We start from the raw sequence: 19,540 nt of genomic DNA, 5'->3' as shown, positions 1-19,540 counted from the left end.
TTGGGAGGCTCAGGTGGGCAGATCACCCAAGGTCAGAAGTTCAAGACCAGCCTGGCCAACACGGTGAAACCCCAACTCTGCTAAAAATACAAAAATTAGCTGGGCACGGTAGTGCACGCCTGTAAGTAATCCCAGCTAGTCAGGAGGCTGAGGCAGGAGAATCGCTTGAACCTGGGAGGCAGAGGTTGCAGTGAGCTGACATCATGTCACTGCACTCCAGCCTGGGCAGCAGAGTGAGACCCTGTCTCAAAAAAGAAAAATAAAATAAATACATAAATAATATAAAATAAAATTTAAATAAATATAGCTTCAAAACCATCTTTAATTTTAAAAATACAGTTACTCTTGAAATGTAGATGACAAGATTTTAAACGAAAAAGAAAATAATTTATTATTTCAAAATACCTACCTAGACAGTAAAGCAAAACCTTTTAAATAAGTATCAAGTGTTTCCAATAACACCTGAACTACAAATGAGAAAAGTATATCTTAAAACATAAATCAAGTATTTAAGATCCTAACTATCTTTATAAGTCACTGAGGGGATACACACACAAAAATCAGTTTATCTGTAACATGATTATACTTTGAAAATTCTTTCTTGACTTTTATGTTTATTATTCTGCATCTATTCATTTTGTAGAAAAAGACAATTTCTCTGACATCATACTGCAGATGTTAGCTACCCACCAAATGGCACAAAGTCCTGTACTCCTATTGTGAAAATATTGCTGCCAGCCAGAGAAATTCGGTCTGCCCACAGCTTCTGAGCAGTTTTCACAGCGAAGATGTCACAGTCGGGTTCTGGATCAGGACTTTCATTCTGCATCAACAGAGTTAACATTCATTCAACTAGTTGGAAAAAAACCACGACTTGCATTAGTTGATATAGATATAGGTATACATATTCCTAATACCACACTCTATATAAACAATTCCAACCTACCATTAAAACATTTATGAGGTTCTTTTCTATGCGAGACTTTTGGTCATCTTTCAGAGTTGAAGCTAGTATGAAGAATGAAGGAAAAACATTGTAAGTACTTATAATTAAGTCTACTACCCCCATTTATTGTTTAAAAAACTTTATATAACAATAAATACCTCTTTAAGATGACCAAGCACAGTGATTTGCACATAGTAAAAGTATACTAATTCTCTGGAACCGAATTATTCTTTAAATTTTAAAAAGCTTAAAGTTTTTTAAGCTAAATAATTTTATATATCAAGAATTTTACTCAAAAAACATGAGGTTACCTCTGCCAAGGAGTTCTAGGGAGTAAGTAATGTAATCCTTTAATTGGGCCATGAGGTAGGAGCACTTCAGAGCTGTAGTTAATATAGACGTGAGCAGAGTCCACCACCCTTCACTCCGATAATCACACATCACATAATCCAACAACCTCAAAGAAGACAAAACGTAATACTGAACCGGCTTCACAAGAAAGGGTTTGAAGAGTTCATGGAGAAAAAAGTACTTTCCTCATTTTACGTAAGTTTAGAAAAATCTTACTGAGATGGTTGAACAGCTATTCCCATATTTAGCTAAACGTGAGATTTCTTAAAGTGCTGAAAAAGATTGTGCCATCAATGGCACTTGAAAACACATTACAAAATGGAGTTTAACAGCAATAGAAATAAACGTGAAAATACGAACTCCTTCCACACCGATTTCTATTTCAATTTCACTTCAGATAATCCAAATACTTGTAAAAGTAAATCATGAACAAGACTCACTTCAAAGCTTTGGTATAATCCTTTGCGTAATAATATTCCTCTCCCATCTGAACCACTATAAAGGAAAGAAGATTTATGTATGTAATTTAAAGTCATTCAAAGTGGCATGCAATGGTGGCGTTTGTGGATACATACTTAGGTGACTTTTCATTCGCGGGCACTTATACTTCTTGAACTGTGCAACAGCATTGCTCAGCAGAGTTATGATGATTTCCTAGTAGAAAAAGTAGAGTGCAAAACATTTCAATACAAATATATTTTTTTAACAGTGTAAAAAATAGTTTATATTGGACACAAAACTTACAGAGTGAGCAACATTTCTCTCCTTCAGCTGAATGGCAAGAACTCCCACCTTTTCTTTTTCAGGATCAGAAAGATCAAAACCTGCATAAGATGAGACACAACCCATTCTAGATAGCTCATTTAATATAAATGTTCACATGAATATTGTATGTGTACACTCCTTGAAACCTTTATTTAATATAATCAGTTCAGATTCTTCAACATTCTAGAATCTTAAACATGCTAAGAGGCAGCTTTATTAACATGGAAACTTCCGTGTTCTGTTCTGATGGGAACATTATTGAGCTCCATGTTCTTCTACCTACTGGAATCAATGATCTGAAAAGCAATGTCAATATCATCCTCTATAGAGGATACACTCACTGGAGATTAAATAATTTCCTTTTTTTCTTTTTTTGAGACGGGGTCTCGCTCTGTTGCCCAGGCTGGAGTGCAGCGGTACAATCACAATTCATTGCAGCATCAACCTCCTAGGCTCAAGTGATCCTCCCATCTCAGTCTTCCAAGTAGCTGGGACTACAGGCACGTGCCACTATGTGTGGCTAATTTTTGTATTTTTTTGTAGAGATGGGGTCTCACTATGGTGCCCATGCTGCTCTCAAACTCCTGGCCTCAAGCAATCCTCCCGCCTTGGCCTCCCAAAGCGCTGGGATTACAGGCATGAGCCACTTCGCCTAGCCAGTAATTTAACAGTTCTAGTTCAATTGCTTGAATTAAATTATGTATAAAGCATTAAAAAAAAATGCAGAGAAATTGTTTTTAGGGTAATACAAGTTAATGCTGTTTTAAAAAGTCAAATCAATTGTTACAGTTAACTGGAATTAAAATATTGAAATAAGACAGCAGTGGCATGTGTCATTTAAAACAAAAGATGTTCAAATGTTGTACTTTTTTTTTTTTTTTTTGAGATGAGGTCTCACTATATTGCCCGGTCTGGAGTGCAGTGGCTGTTCACAGTTGTTATCCTTCCGCCTCAGTCTCCCAAGTAGATGGGACTACAGGCATGTGCCACCACACCCAGATAAATGTTTTAATCACATCAACGACTTTAATTATAAAGTCACTCTAAGATGTAGTGATACATACAAAGCATTCTAAAAATGAAAACAATGTTTAAAAAGCACACATTTTTACTTCAACATAATTTCTTATGCACGTGCAGCCAATGGAAAATCTATTATAGCTATTGCTGCCTTTTGAGGTTGACAGGAAAGGATGGAGGGAAAAATTATTTACTTAGTATTCCTTGTCGCCATGATCTTTGTCCATAAAAGTCAAGAACGCCTGTTTGTGTTTCTAAGGGATCAGGATTGGGATACATTATAGAAGCCTGTAAATTAAAACACAAACCTAAATAATAGTTTATGGAACTCATTGCAAATCAACTCTTGCCCAATCTTTGACTGAACAAAAAACTTTTCATAAATACAACCACCAAACATACATTCAATTATCAAATTTGTGAATATTTTAACATAAATTTTAACAAAAATTAAGCTAAAAATGTTTCATTTAATATTTAGGTAGTCTTATAAAAATCAATCTGATTCTGACGAATATTTCACAGTAATTTCTTCACTTTTTTAAATCTTTGCTCTAATAAACCAGTAAAAATATATTACAAATTATGCTCTATATTTATTCCACATGCATACATGCTGTTTGTGTAAATGAAAACAATGTTACAAGGAGTTTTACACATAAGACACTATCTCCCCTCTTTATCACTTCTGTATTAAGTGCTGTATTGTGGGGGAATATTTCTGGCACCAGAACTGACAGATTTACAGTGCTTTTTCTTCTTTTTAACTTTTCCCTCTGAAACCAAAATGTAATACATGAAAAATGTAGAAAACATTCAAAAGGAAAAGGATGAAAATCTAAATTACTTATAAACCTACTACCAACTCCCACTATTAAGAAAGTATGTTATCATTCTTCCAGATTTCACATGCAAAAATTTGTTAATGATTAATTTTCAACCTGCTTCTTTCATTTAAATATATTCTGTATATTTAACTCAGCATTAAATATTCTTCTAAAACATTATTTTTCATGGCTGCTTGCTAGTGCATATTTTAATGAATTCCCTACAGCTATTCATCTTATTTCTATTTTATAATTAATAAATCTGTGAGAACAACTTTATAAATAAATTTTGGTACTTATCTCAGAATTTATTAGCTGCCTTAGTATCTCCAAAAATTAAATTCTAGGTCAAAAGATATGCATAGTTTTAAAGCTTCTCAAATTATTATTTGATGGAAATATTATTTTACATTTTAACCAATGATATTAATGCCCAGTTCCTTACATTCTTATAAAATCTAGTTTTAATCACTTTTTAAAATACTGTGTTCAAATTAGAATATGCCAAACTTTAGAAATATAATACACACAATAAAATTATAAATCATACAAATAACATTGTAAAAACAGTTAACTCATCATTTCAGAGAAAAAATTCATTAAGTATTAACATACAATCTATTTGTTTTTGGAACAGTTTTAACGATAGTACTACTGATAATATTCGCTCATCTTCAGAGAACTGCAGGTTTTAAGTGAAAATAAATTGATGTAACTCTATAAAAATAAATGTATTAAATATGTATACCACGTTCTAATTTTAAAGGTGTTTATAGGAAAACTGATATCTAAATGTAATCATCCAAGAAAAAGGCAAAATGAAACATCAAGTTTAAGAAACTATGCAATTAACACTATTCCTCAGACTCTTAAAGAGTCTCCATGCAGGAGGCCGGGCGCGGTGGCTCACACCTGTAATTCCAGCACTTTGGAAGGCCAAGGTGGGCGGATCACCAGAGGTCAGAAGTTCAAAACCAGCCTGGCCAACATGGCGAAATCCCATCTCTAATAAAGTACAAAAATTAGCCCGGCATGGCGGCGGGCACCTGTAATCCCAGCTACTCAGGAGGCTGTGGCAGGAGCATCACTTGAACCCGAGAGGTGGAGGTTGCAGTGAGCCGAGACTGCACCACTGCACTCCAGTCTGGGCAACAAGAGAGAGACTCCGTCTCCAAAAAAGAGTCTCCATACAGGAAACCCCAGGAAGAGAAAGAAGTCAAAAGTTATCCCCTCCAGTGGGTCAAAACATATTTCTGAACTCTTACAGCAGTGATCATAGAAACAAAACAATGGATTTATAGTGTAACAAGGATGAAAATGCGGCTTTTACTTTAAAGTAATTTTCTCTTGTCTAAATAGTCACTAACTTACTGCCAAAAATAAATTAGTTCTTCAAAGAAAAATGTCTGCTCAATTCACAGGTGAAAATAGAGTACTCGGGCTAAAACCAAACATCAGTGTAATTCCTAAAACTATAAAAAATAAAACTCATTAAATTTAAAGACTTGGAAAAAATTATCGACACCAATCAGTTCTAGCTTCTTTCAAAAGAAGAATAACTTTTCTACGTGCTAGATAATACGAAGTCAGTAACTTACTTCGTGGTTACAGAGGCTTTTTGCAAGCTGTTTCCGCTCCTGGGCATAGTATGCTGCCTGCTGGTAATAGAAACCGGGATTCTGAGTTTGAATAGCTGTTAACCCTAACTTAATCGCTTCATCAAATAAATCTCCAAAGGCCTGGAATCTTAAAGAAAAAAAAAATCAAGAAATAAAAAGGAATGAAAAGAAAAAGAAGCTTATTTCTGGTAATTCATTCTGGGAACCTTAACCTCAGCAGATTGTATTAAAATGGTGCTAGTGATGAACAGTTAATATTTGTTGTAATTTCTTTGTAAAGATTAATACACACTAACTGTAGGTTACAGATAGGTTCTATATTTAAGTCATCTCTTCTAACAAGTCTTCATAAATATACCATCAAACTAGATCTCAATATAGTTCCTACTACTCAAACAAATACACCCAAGTTCCTGGGAACAATTTCATTTTAGCAATTTTTAAACTTCATTCTCAAAAAGTAAGCTCCAGGACAGCAGGAATTTTGTTTACTGCTATATCCTTAGGACCTAGACACATGGTAGAGACTCAATAAATATATGTTGAATGAAAAAGATGGTACCATGAACTAAATAATTGCCATTAAGGAACTGTATACAATATCAATCTACAGTATTACCAGAAACATACAAACATACTTATGCTACATCATCAAAAACCTATTTAGTGAACAAAAACCTGGTTCAGTTTTAGAACCAGAGTCCATGCTATTTCTCCAAATACTATATATTATTTTTAAAAATATTCTAAAAGTACAATGTAAAACATACTGTTTAGACATCCATGCAGCATGCTCAAAAGACAACTCTGCACTTCCAATCTTTTTCTTACACAAGTCGATGTGTTTCCGGAACTGAGCAATGGCATCCAATGGGGTGTTGTGTTGAAAACACAGCCTACAGATCTGCAAAATGTAAAATTGATCCCAAAATAAAGGGAAAAAAAGAAAGTCAAAAGGCATATTCATTTAAAAACTATTTTGAGAATAACATTAAAAAAAAGACTATGAAATTTCCTTCTCTGAAGCTCTTTGCAATACAATTAATTTTCCTCATCAGAATGGTTATGCTAAAACCAAAGGTTATATACCCCTTTTAGAAATGAAAGAAAATAACTCAGTATTTGTACATAATTTATTCTAAACTTTAGAAAAGCTTTTAAAAAATATGGAATAGAATTTTAAAATTATCCCCAATGAAGAACACAAAGATGGACTAAAATAAATGATGTCCAACAGGTAACAGAAAAGACTGATCGATTTTAAGTTTTAGATTTGCCGTAAAGCTAAAGATTTTCTGTAGCATAATTAAAGCAAAGTTACCTCTATATCAAACAAGTATTACAGAAATTCTTGAAAATTTTGTGTCTGGTATGCTATTTCAAAATAGTACTAATATTTACGTACGTGGGGTAAAAGGAAAAAAGAAACAAAGCCTAAATGTATTTCCATATGCTTGTTACAATTTTCACTTTTATTTTTTAAGTACAAAGGAACATATGAAAAGTCAGTCTCTTATCCATTCCTGTCCCTCGGCCATCTAATTTCCCTTTCTAGAGGCAGTTTCTGCCATATGCTTCCTGATATATTCTACACACAGATAAGTATGTGTGTGCCTTTCTATAAAACTATTGTTTTTATACAAATAACATCACACTAAATATGCTAATCTGTGACTTTATTCATCTTGCAATATATTTTGGGTATCATTCCATATCACTACATAGAGCTGCCTTATTCTCAATAGCTTTTAATATTCCTTTGTTTACAGTTATAATTTACATAACCAATCACTTATAATTGGGTTGTTTCTAATCTTTTCCTATTAGGAAAAAAACCGTGAATTAAAGCATCTATTTGGCCATACATCACCAACACAGTGTCAGGCATCTGCAATATGAATGTGAAAAAACTAAAAGCAAACCAAATAGCTGTTGCTTGACTTCTGAGGGCACCTATTCCTGTGATGCACAATCTCAAAATAAAATGCTCAAACAGTAGGTATAAAAGTTTCCTCTGGCCGGGCGCGGTGGCTCACGCCTGTAATCCCAGCACTCTGGGAGGCCGAGATGGGCGGATCACGAGGTCAAGAGATCGAAACCATCCTGGCCAACATGGTGAAGCCTCATCTCTACTAAAAACGCAAAAATTAGCTGGGTGTGGTGGGGCCTGCCTGTAGTCCCAGCTACTCAGAAAGCTGAGGCAGAAGAATCGCTTGAACCCGGGAGGCAGAGGTTCCAGTGAGCCAAAATCCCACCACTGCACTCCAGCCTGACAACAGAGTGAAACTCCGTCTCAAAAGAAAACGTTTCCTCTAAGGTGAATAGATACACCTTTTCTGTGCCATTAAACCAAGAAGGAGTCACATAGTTCGAATAATTTTATCTTTTAAAACTCAGTAATACAGGCAGCTTTCTTCTCAACTCCTCCTTGCTCCCACTGAAAAACAAATAAACAAAAACTAAAAAACCTTCCAAACTTTAGAAACCTCTAGAACTTACCAATTCAAAACACAACTACTATAGATAGGCTACTAAGAATCAAGGCCCTTCTGAGAAAAAGGATATAAAAGGAGAGATCATAATTAATCAAATACTAACTTTTCAGAGCAAAAACTAATTTTGATGTTAAATTTTTAAAAGATCATTTAATATTTAAACACAAATTCCCTGTATTTGGAAGCAGAACTATTACCTTGTAGTTTATAAATCCTGCCATAGTCTTAATTTCCAGAATATTAGTTTCATGGGCTCTCAATTCGTGTACAAGATTATAGGCGGTCCTATAATTCCTAAATGGGGAGGATGGTTAATAATGATATAAATTAGTTTAATAAACAATTTCTACAACCAAATCACTAGAAATAACAGAATATTTACTCAACATTTCTTAGTGCTCAAGAGCTCAATAATGTCAATCTCTGATTTCCTGATAAACGAGCTATTAATAAATATATGTGAGAGGAATCAATGATTTCATAAAGAACAGAACCATGACATGTGCATTGTTATTTTCATCATCAACATCTGTCAGTAATAAACAGGTAACTTAAAAAAGGAAATTGGACAACTGTTCAGAAAAATCAGCATTCTGCTAAAAAACTAAGTATTTTAAAGTACCATTACAAGCTCTCAAACAAATAGAAATTGTATTAGCAAAGGTGATATCAAACAGCACAGGTCAGCCAGGCACAGTGGCTCACACCTGTAATCCCAGCACTTTGGGAAGCTGACGTGGGCGGATCACTCGAGGTCAGGAGTTTGCGATCAGCCTGGCTAACATGGTGAAACCCCGTCTCCACTAAAAACACAAAAATTAGCCAGGTGTGGTAGCACATGCCTGTAATCCCAGCTACTCAGGAAGTTGAGGCAGGAGAATCCCTTGAACCCAGGAGGGAGAGGTTGCAGTGAGCTGAGATCGTGCCACTGCACTCCAGCCCGGGTGACAGAGCGAGACTCCATCTCAAAAAAAAAAAAAAAAAAGGCACAGGTTAACAGCTTTTTAACCCCAAGTACCTCTATTGGTTAAGTGAATATTACTGGCCTCAGGGAAAGTCTACAGAGGAGGGAAGAATGTCCTCAGGGCAGCTCACGCTGAAGGAGAAGCATGGTGAGAACGGAGGGCCTGGTAGGAACAGGGCCTACCTTGCACATGGAAGGTAATGAGAAAATCTCAAAACAGGCTTTTCATAGAAAAAATCTGTTCATAACTTCTCCAGGTAAAAGTATTTCTTTCCAGAATTACTTCTGAACAGAACTGAAATGGAAGGATTTAAACTAATACCATCCATAAAAATGAACTACAGGCCAGGCGCAGTGGCTCACACCTGTAATCCCAGCATCTTGGGAGGCCAAGGTGGGCGGATCACCTGAGGTTGGGAGTTCGAGACCAGCATGGCCAACATGATGAGACCCTGTCTCTACTAAAAATATAAAAATTAGCTGGGCATGGTGGCAGGTGCCGATAGTCCCAGCTACTTGGGAGGATGGGACAGGAGAATCACTTGTATCCGGTAGGCAGAGGTTGCAGTGAGCCGAGATCGTGCCACTGCACTCCAGCCTAGGCAACAAGAGCAAAACTCTGTCTCGAAACAATACAAATAAACTACATTAAAGCCAGTTATATGAAGTTGTTGAGATTCAGGAAACACAACTTGGTGCTCTGGTCCTTAAACCTCTCAAAACAACAAAGATTAGATATTTCTGCAATATTCCTGTGAATACTAAAATTATTTTTATTTATTTCTATTTTTCTTTCCCCTTCTCAATTCTGGGATAAATAGCTGTTTTTAATACCTTTGTCTTCAAAAACGGAGTTAAAGCTACAAAGAGGTCAAGTTTCATTAAATTCTCCTTGGTAAAAGCAAAGGACTAAAATGTTTAACCACTGCCAACACATCTGCAACTAAATCTTCAAAGCTCTAAGCAGAGACTGCAAATGGAAAATGAAGCAACTGATATTATTAAAATTTGTTAAATTAAAAAATAATTGAATTCAATAAATGCACTAGTATATAAACCTGTAAAAATCAGTAGTCTGATGCTCACTTAAGCAGCACATATACTAAAATTGGAACAATACAGAGAAGATTAGCATGGCTCCTGCACAAGGATGACATGCAAATTCATGAAGAGGTACATTTAAAAATTTATTTTGGAAAAAAAAAGTCAAGTCTGATTTAGATAATGTTTAAATCAGTCTCTTACAAGAATTTTACTGAATATACACATAAAAAATGTCAAGAAGATGGGGAAAATTTTAATATTACATTTCTGTGGCTCACAAAATTTAATTAATCAAACCAGAAAGCTTTATGAGACAATGAAATTTACTTCCAATAATAAAAATGAAAATTTTTTAAAATCCTAAAATATTATATTCCATTCATCTCCAGACTAATTCCTAAATCTAAGCAATATGAACACTTTAAAATTAATTATAGTTTGGTTGAGATGCAGAAATTGCCATTTCATGTTGTTAATATAAAAATAGGAAACATTTAGTTTGAAAGCTTAACAACTTACTTCAGCGCATTTTGTGTATCTTGTTTCAACTCACTGAAGAAAGCTATTTTGAACTGATGCCTAACAAATAAAAGCTAAAAAGAGACAAAACAAATCACTATTATACATATTTTATTTAAAATGTGAAAATTATAATAATGTGTATTACAAGGAAACATAAAAGAATGAAGAAAAATATTTAAAACTGAAATCCAAGAATTATTCCCACAAGCAAGGGTACAGTTAAGAAGGCTACAAAAATCTACCTTTAAGAACTTTAAGAGCAGAGTCTAATTTAAAAATAAATTAATTTTTAAAAGCTTTAAAAAAATCTTTAGAAATGCTGAAACCATTGAAAACATTAAAGTATTAAGAATATGTAATAATCACCTCAAAAATAGTAATAATCCACTCTAGAATGCTTCTATTATTGCAAAAAATCACATACCTGGTGTGTTGTTTTATTCAAAAATTCTTTATGAGATTTCACTCTTCTGATCTCAGTGTAGTAATAAGTCTGTGCATGTTCATAAAAGGCATTTTCCAATCTGTTAAAAAAAAACCAAACCAGCATTTAAATATTACAGTTAATTTAAACCAAACTTTTCAAGAATCATATTTGTGAGACCTGAAAGTAAAACGGTGACAGAAATCTCTATTTTACATTATGAATAAGACAAAGTGAAGCAAAAGATAACCTGAATTTTCAGATTAAAAAGTCTAAAAACAAGACCATCCAAAAGCCATTTAAAATTATTTATAATACAGGATACAACAAATAAAAATACCTTTTTCTGATTCATAAACACTTGGTAATCTCTTTTTTTTTGAGACAGGGTCTGGCTCTGTCACCCAGGCTGGAGTGCAGTGACACAATCTTGGTTCACTGCAACTTCCACTTTCCTGGTTCAAGAGATTCTTGTGTCTCAGCCTCCCGGGTAGCTGGGTCTACAGGCATGTGCCACAACGCCTAGTTAATTTTTGTATTTTTAGTTGAGGTGAGTTTTATCATGTTGGCCAGCCAGGCTGGTCTCGATCTCCTGACCTCAAGTGATTCGCCCACCTTGCCCTCCCAAAGTGCTGGGATTAGGATCACAGGTGTGAGCCACCGCTCCCAGCCTAAAATTTGGTGGGAATCTCTAAAAGTACATTTGCCCTACTATTTTATATTTTTATAAAAAGTCTGAAAAAAATTATTACTCAATTAGATTTCACTTTTTTTGCGATTTTAGTATTTAGGATTTAAAGGAATAAGAAAACTAATGGGCAAATAACCAAAAATGAGAACTGGCAAATAAGGTGGAAACATTTGTGTGATTTAAATCGTCCATCATTCTATAACCTACACAGGAACAAGACAATTTGACCAGAGATGGATACACAACTCAAGTTTTCTTTGGTGAAAAGAAGTCATCAGGAGTTATCTGCCTAGGGCATGAAAGAAAGCAGAACTCATAGCCAGATAAAAGACGAACTTAAATATCAGATATTATATTTTAAATTTGATTTTCTAGGTTAAAATGTTATTTATGTATTTTGAGACAGGGTCCCGCTCTGTTGCCCAGGCTGGAGTGCAGTGGTGGGATCAGGTCTCACAGCAGCCTCAGCCTCCTGGGCTCAAGTGATCCACCCACCTCAGCCTCCAGAGTAGCTGGAACTACAGGCATACATGACCACACACAGCTAATTTTTATATTTTTTGTAGAGACAAGGTTTTGCCATGTTGCCCAGGCTGGTCTCAAATTCCTGGACTCAAGCAATCCAACTGCCTCAACCTCCCAAAGTGTTGGGATTACAGGCACGAGCCCCCATGTCCGGCCTTTTAAGATTTTTCTATTTTCAAAACTGTAATTTTAAAAATGTTAAAATATGACAAAATTAGAATCAACCTTGAATCAAATAATGTGTGAAGGAATGTATTAACCTAAGTTGTCCTTTAAATTTTGCAAATGGGGGCCGGGCGCAGTGGCTCACGCCTGTAATCCTAGCACTTTGGGAGGCCGAGGCGGGCAGATCACGAGGTCAGGATATCGAGACCAGCCTGGCTAACACGGTGAAATCCCATCTCTACTAAAAATACAAAAAATTAGCCAGGCGTGGTGGCGGGCGCCTGTAGTCCCAGCTACTCGGGAGGCTAAGGCAGGAGACTGGCGTGAACCCCGGAGGCAGAGCTTGCAATTAACGGAGATGACGCCACTGTACTACAGACTGGGCAACACAGTGAGACTCCGTCTCAAAAAAAAAAAAAAAAATTGCAAACAGCAACAAGGCACTGACTAGAATGTCTAATGTTATGGTAGCCAGAAATATGTCTACAGGCTATTCTGAATGATTAAAAAAACAAAACCAAAAACAAAAAATCCTTCTCAACAGGGAATCGGTATTAGTCTAGATCGTCTCAGTAAATACCGAAGATAAGTGTGGTTTTAGTTTTCAAGCTGAATGTGCACTTAAGAGATAAAATACCCGTTAAACAGTCAATACAGAAGACTGAGAGTAAGTAGCCTGGTAAGTGCTGTTATTTCCTCTAAACCGAGGGACACAGAGTCAAATCTTTCCCTCGCGTTAACCGTCACAGGCTACAAGAGACACCACAGAATACAGAGCATAAGTGTTGTAAGACTTCCACTTTTTAATTCATACACTTCTTTATTATTTGAGCTTTATCTGGAGAAAACCTTATAACCTTATAATTCACAAACATAAAGAAAGAAATGACAAATCTAGTCAAGACATAAGGGGGTTGGTGAAAAGACTAATTCTTTTACCAGATACTCAAACATTACGCTTTTAAGGCAACACCAAACAATTAAGAATGCTCTTTTAAGGAAAGAGACCTTGAGTGTTCTTTGTTCTACAATAAAAAAAAATCCAGCTGATTCAGTCTTCCCGTTAGTGATTTAAACCAGCTGAACTTCAAATGTCCATGCTTTTTTATGACATTCCCCTGTCCGAAATAAACACGACTTCCTCCCACTAATCCACACCTTCAAGCAAGGTGCAGACCTTCCTCTTCCTTAAACCTTCCAGATCACACCTATTCATTTCTTCTCTGAAATCCTGTAAAGCTTACAAACTATATTACAGAATTTACACTTGCAGTGCTCTGTGGGATTTAACATGGATGCTTTCGGTCTCCACAATTAAATCAGCTTCTTTATGAAGGTAGGAACCTGATCAACTTGTTTTAGCTAGACAAGATGCACACGTACATACTTATATACAAATACGCACACAGTCATCTGTATTTTATTGTTTGACCTGTCCTGAAATAGAATTTATCCTACCAGATAATTAGGTTAAACTTTTAATTACAAACTGCTCCCTATTCTAACTTATTAGAAAACATGTATATTTACTCTTAGCAATAATAATATAAAAATCACCTGGAGTTCATTTTCTGCTACCACTGCACTAGCATATCAAGCAAGCACATTTTTCAGAGCATACAAACATATATTTTAGCCACTGCAACTAACTTTGAAAAACTAGCACTGATTCCAGGAGAGAGGAGCTACCAGTTTTCAGGTAAAGGACACTATTCTAGCTTCTAAGTTATAGATGCAGATTTATGTCTAAAAGGGGTGTTCTTGAATTTTGTAAAGTACCTAAGAGGCAAAAATATTCACACAACTTTGGAGGACAAAAGGAGGAACTACTGTGTACGTAAAAGGAAGTTATACTGAAGGTAGATCCTATGCTAACAACTGCAAATAAAAGGCACAAGAGCAGAAGCAGGAGCAGCAGTTGGGGCTGGGGGGAATGAGGGGTGGGGTCCTTACATCCTTTCTTCCTTTCCCCTCCAGCCTTTTCAGTAAAAGGGGACAGAAGGGGGACTGAAATACTGCTTCAATACCGTCCTGCCCAGCCAAATGCTTACAGCAGTTCCGATTTTTAATTTATGGAAAGACGAAGATCAGAGACAAAAATCTAACTGCACGGATCTGTACATCTGCATACATTGTTTTGTATTTTTAACAACGGAGTTCAGGCCCATTGAAATTCTTTGCTTCAAATAATTTTAAACTAATTAGAAAACTGCTTTCAAGGCCGGGAACAGTGGCTCACGCCTGTAATCACAGCACTTTGGGAGGCCGAAGTGGGCGAATCACCTAAGGTCAGGAGTTCGATACCAGCCTGGTCAAGATGGCCTGTAATCCCAGCTACTTGGGAGGCTGAGGCAGGAGAATCACTTGAACCTGGGGGGCGGAGGTTGCAGTGACCTGAGATCGTGCCACTGCACTCCAGCCTGGGTGACAGAATGAGACTCCATCTTAAAAAAAAAAAAAAAGAAAAGATAACTGCTTCCAATATTTTCCAGAGCCATTTTTGGCATATTTTCTCTATAGCACAACTTTCCTCTGAGAAGCATTTGCTTTCTTACTCATTATTCAACTGTCACCTTTGTTTTGAGAGGCAAAGTAAGTGTGTGGTTTTTAAACAGTTGCTAGTAAGCATGACACAGGCAGCCTACTGTCCTAAGAGGAAAGGTCTGAACGTTGGAAAAACTTACTTTTTAATAAAAGAAAAATGCTTACTCGAATCATTAACTTGGACAACTCCTGTATTTTGCTTTGAAATGATCAGCAAACTTCTCCAATACAAAAGATTTTCACAATCACTCCTAATGCATTACAGAAGTTTTATAAAGATTATAACATATTGACACTTAAAAAAACACTAATGAAATCATTGTAGCATGTATATGTAATACCTCAAAAGGCTCTGAAAGCACAGGAGTAAGTATGCCATCAGTAGCTCTGCTACTTCCCTCCCAGATCAATGAGATGAAGATGTCCCGATATTCAGCTTTACTCTCCCTCTGAAGATAAAATATAAATCTGAAGAAAGGGTCTATGTGTTTCCTTATCTCCAATGGACTGTCTTATGCACTCCCCATCTCGTATCCACATACTGGAGGCTATGAACCCAGGGAACTTGCTTTTTACTCTGTTATTTTGACAAAGTACTCCTTATGTAGATGTTTCATTATCCACAACAAAACTACAAGTGGTTAAGGGCAGGGCCCCATCCTCTGTTTGTCTTGAATCCATAACCGCCTAAATTTGAAAGCTGAGGCAGGCAAGATCACTGATGGTTAAGGTAGGGTTCTCAAGCTCAGCACTGCTGACATTTCAGTCAGGTAATTCTTTGTTGTGCAGCACTGTCCTGTACACTGTACAGTGTATGGCAACATCCCTGGCCTCTACCCACTAGAACCCAACACAGCAACCCCCTCAGTTGTGGCAATCATAAAAGTCTCTAGGCATTGCCAAATAGTCTCTGGAAGGTAATGTTGCTCGATGAAGAGTCAGTATGGCAGGGTACAGCACAGAGGACAATGGCTTTCTAACGAAGGCTTCACTGAAGCCTTAAATGTTGAGTAAGAGAGAGCCCAGAAAAGGAGAGCTGGCAGGTGGGCATGACTATGAAAGCATCTGATAAGGAACAGCACTGCGAATAGGAAAGCACTGAAGTGCAGAGTCAAGGGGGAGCTGTCCAGGCCTGGAGAGTTGAGACCAGGTGTGATGCTGGGATGAGCCTCAGTGGAAAGAAAAGCTGCCTGCGTGTGCTACCAGCTGCCCCTCTCTTCTCTCTGTTCCCTAATGGTAATATGTCTGCATTTAGGGAACCAAACTCATTTATTCTTTTCCTCTGAATTCCAAGTAATTATCTCAATGTTATCTTCGGCACCACTGACTTGATTTCCTGTGATGTGAATTCTACTGTTTACTGCTTCAAGTGTGAAGGTTTATTTTGCTAACTGCATTTAAGTTTCTTTGTAATTCATCTTTTCATTTGATCCCATTCCTCTGCATGTTCTCTGCTAAATATACGCTTCTCTTTCTTAGAAGCCTGGTCATTTATATACCAGTGAGAAGGCCAGGTAACCTCCTGCAGCAGATCATTTTCAGAGGTTTGCTTCTGAGAAAGAAACAAGTGCAAGAGAAGCAATAATCAAAAATAAATAAAACTCTTCGAGTTAACAAAAGACACATGCAGAATGAAAAGGAAAACCATTTTACAGTCAAAATCAATGAAAATATTCATATCTAAATACATCCTAGCATAAAATGTACTACTACAAAACTTCGGTGTAACAATAAATGCTACAAAACAATGAATAAGGGCCACGTAATTTTTGAGGTAATGTTGTGTCTCCAGGTAATCTGCCCTTTACACACAAAGGCTTTATAAAGATATTTAAGATATGATAGGGCTCAGACCCTTCCTAAAAAATTACTTACATAGATACATCGACATCTCAAGAATGAAGCAAAAAGAGGCCAGAATGGAATGGAGACACTCTCACAAAAGAGGACAGAATGTCACTCAAGGACATTAGGTAATTACTGGAAAGTATAATGGAAAAACATACAAACTTTGTTTCTTTAAATAAAGTTGACCTAGATGCACATATGGAAGAGTGTTAATGAGGACAGGTTAAGTGGAAGATCACTGTGTATTATATGAGCACATTTATGGTTTTGTGTTTGTGGGTGCGGCGTGGATACTATAAAGAAATACATACATTTCTTCCTATACAAAAAGACATTTTTTTGGAAGGAAACTTAAGAAACTGTTGATATTGGTTACCTCCCGGAATTGGAGAGGATTAAGAATTTGACGAGACTTTTATTTTTACTCCATAGCCTCTGTATCATATCAATGTTTTCCATGAACATGATTTTTTAAAAACATAAATGGGTCTAAGCTACCAATTTCTCAATTCTTAATAATCTAAAAAAACAAAACTTTAAAAGACCTCTACTTACCTTATAATATAACCCACAAGGTGGTCAGTGTGCGGCAGTACGAACAAAGACTTTCCTGAGAGCTCACATGCATTGCATAAAGCTGCAGCCCTTTCTGAAGCAATGACGTCTTCTCCTGTTGATAATCCCCATCAAGATGAATGAGAAATAAAATAACTAATGTGCTTCCCAAATAAATATTTCCCCAAGTCTGAACAATAGAATTAGGAATAAAAACCCAAACGGCTTTTATCACATCAACAGGACTCACGGGTTCCTTGAGAGCTCTGTGTGGTTCTTAGAGGTTACACAGTATATGCCTTTTAGGAAAACATTGCAGAATTTTCTACGGAGCCAGGATAGGTGGCCAAGTAATGCCAACAGATATACCGCTTAACTATTTCAAAAAACATAACTAAAACTGGAAACAATAATTCATGAAAGAAGTCTCCAAAACCATTTTGGATGCTGTAAGTTTCAACATAGAAACAAAAATATATTTTGGTCTACAAAAGCCTGGGAAAGGGGAAATAAGAATCTGAAACTAAGACATTTTCCAAGAGAAAACTACAAATCCAGCCTTTTTCTTTGCCTTACAGAAAATTAATGAAAAAATTTCATATAAGGAATACAGTTTCAAATCTATCATAGATAAGTAAATTATATTCCTTTTTGGAAAGCTTTGGAAGCCAAAAAAATTATACTCTTGTAAAAAAATTCAAGTGAATTAATTGTTTTGTGAATTAAACATGTCTTCCTATATCCCCTATATAAGAAGACAAGTGGAACTAGGGGAAGAGGACTTAAGATTTGCATTCTTTACTATCTTTAATTTTTTACAATAAGCATTTGCCCATGTATCATTGGTGCTTTTTAAAGTTAACACACTATCAGCCCTGTAACTGAATGCATAAAAGATTTAAACATCCAAAAAACTCCTATTTCCCTTTAATAAGAATTGGAGGTATAAAACAATTAATTAATTAAATAAACTTTTGATACCTGGGGGCAAAGGGGTTTTCTTCTGAATCAGAACGACTGCAACTTTTGTGTTTCTTCCTTGTAAACTTTGCCTGCAGTGAAAAAGCAATAATAACATTAATTATTTTAACTTAAAAAAATGTATTCACGACTTCGCATAAAATACAACCTTGGTAATTCAACTGAAGATAAATTTCAACTAAAAAAACCAAGATCAGAAGAAATCTTTTCCTGTACACAAAGCACATATACGTCACAATGATTTAAATTCTAAAAGTAGGATCTCACATCTTCTAATCTTAAAAATCTTCCTTAAAAGGAACAGATTAACTTACACTTTTAGGTAAAAGTTATAATGCAACTTACTTCTTTATGGTGATACACTGCAGAGTAGTCATCCAAGAGAATTAATTATTTGAAACTTAAATAGTGATAAAGCAAAGTGTTTTAAGAGACTAAACAGTAAATTACTGTCTCCAAAAAAGATAATAAATACAAGAAAAACATTTGGAAATTGAGACCAATTAGTCTTTTAAATTTCTTCACATACCCAGCATTAAATACAGTCAATAATTATGCTACCTGTGAGGAAGAGAACAAGATTAATTGGAGGTCAATCCCCAAGTGACCACTGCAGCCTTCAAGAAATGTTAGTGAATAACACACATGTGCAAACTCAGATAGCCGCCCTGACACAGAAGATCATACCTGACTATCTCCACTCTGGTGGCGCACTCAGACTGCTTTTCTTTCCACTGAGGCTCATCCCAGTCCAGTTCATAGAACACAACCACCAGGGCTGGCACCAGATTCAGATGCTTATTCATCCAGCCAGTCTTTAAGATCCCTTTGGGAATGTACCACTCATATGAAGTTCTCTGCAAACATTGGCAGAAATTGAAAAGTTACCTGAGAGCAGCAGAAACCACCTGTTACTGAGTGCCAAGCACTTTACAGGCATTGATCTCATTCAGTATACACACCTCCCATTTTTGATTAGGAAACTCAGGCTTACCGATTCAGAAAGAACTAGTAAGTGTTGAAGGTGGAATCTCAATCCTGGAGAAGCTATACGTCCCATTTAAAGAATGACTAAAGCCAAAGAGTTTCTATCAGCCCCATAACTGAATGCATAAAATGATGATGCATGTCTAATGATGTCAAGGGTCTCAAATACTTTGTAAAAAAAAAAAAAAAAAGAAGTAGTCCATTTCCAGGTAAGTTCTACTTATATTATTCACCATTCCAGCTTCTGTTCTTATAAAACTGCTCAAA

General features: G+C 36.0%; 1 protein-coding gene and 1 pseudogene across 2 annotated transcripts in view; one reads left to right on the top strand and one right to left on the bottom strand.

Annotated features, from left to right (window-relative positions):
• Positions 1-19,540, bottom strand: part of TRAPPC11 (trafficking protein particle complex subunit 11) — a 54,500-nt gene that overhangs the window by 28,425 nt on the left and 6,535 nt on the right. For both annotated transcript variants that reach the window (XR_013417390.1, XM_015139579.3), the window contains exons 3-17: positions 18,974-19,143; positions 18,287-18,357; positions 17,306-17,420; positions 10,978-11,077; positions 10,551-10,624; positions 8,221-8,317; positions 6,299-6,432; positions 5,508-5,655; positions 3,277-3,370; positions 2,042-2,121; positions 1,873-1,951; positions 1,738-1,792; positions 1,258-1,403; positions 947-1,008; positions 691-823 (exon numbers count right to left, since the gene is read on the bottom strand). Coding sequence is in view for 1 of the 2 variants with exons in the window: in XM_015139579.3 (XP_014995065.2) it covers positions 691-823; positions 947-1,008; positions 1,258-1,403; positions 1,738-1,792; positions 1,873-1,951; positions 2,042-2,121; positions 3,277-3,370; positions 5,508-5,655; positions 6,299-6,432; positions 8,221-8,317; positions 10,551-10,624; positions 10,978-11,077; positions 17,306-17,420; positions 18,287-18,357; positions 18,974-19,143 (1,558 nt within the window). In the remaining variant the exon portion in view is untranslated. The remainder of the gene's footprint in view (positions 1-690; positions 824-946; positions 1,009-1,257; positions 1,404-1,737; positions 1,793-1,872; positions 1,952-2,041; positions 2,122-3,276; positions 3,371-5,507; positions 5,656-6,298; positions 6,433-8,220; positions 8,318-10,550; positions 10,625-10,977; positions 11,078-17,305; positions 17,421-18,286; positions 18,358-18,973; positions 19,144-19,540) is intronic.
• LOC114678481 (U6 spliceosomal RNA) lies at positions 10,066-10,178 on the top strand (annotated as a pseudogene).

Source organism: Macaca mulatta, chromosome 5 (genome assembly GCF_049350105.2).
Source record: "Macaca mulatta isolate MMU2019108-1 chromosome 5, T2T-MMU8v2.0, whole genome shotgun sequence".
NCBI classification, from domain to species: Eukaryota; Metazoa; Chordata; class Mammalia; order Primates; family Cercopithecidae; genus Macaca; species Macaca mulatta.
Note: the sequence above shows the minus strand (reverse complement) of the source record. Positions and strands in the feature narration are given on the sequence as shown.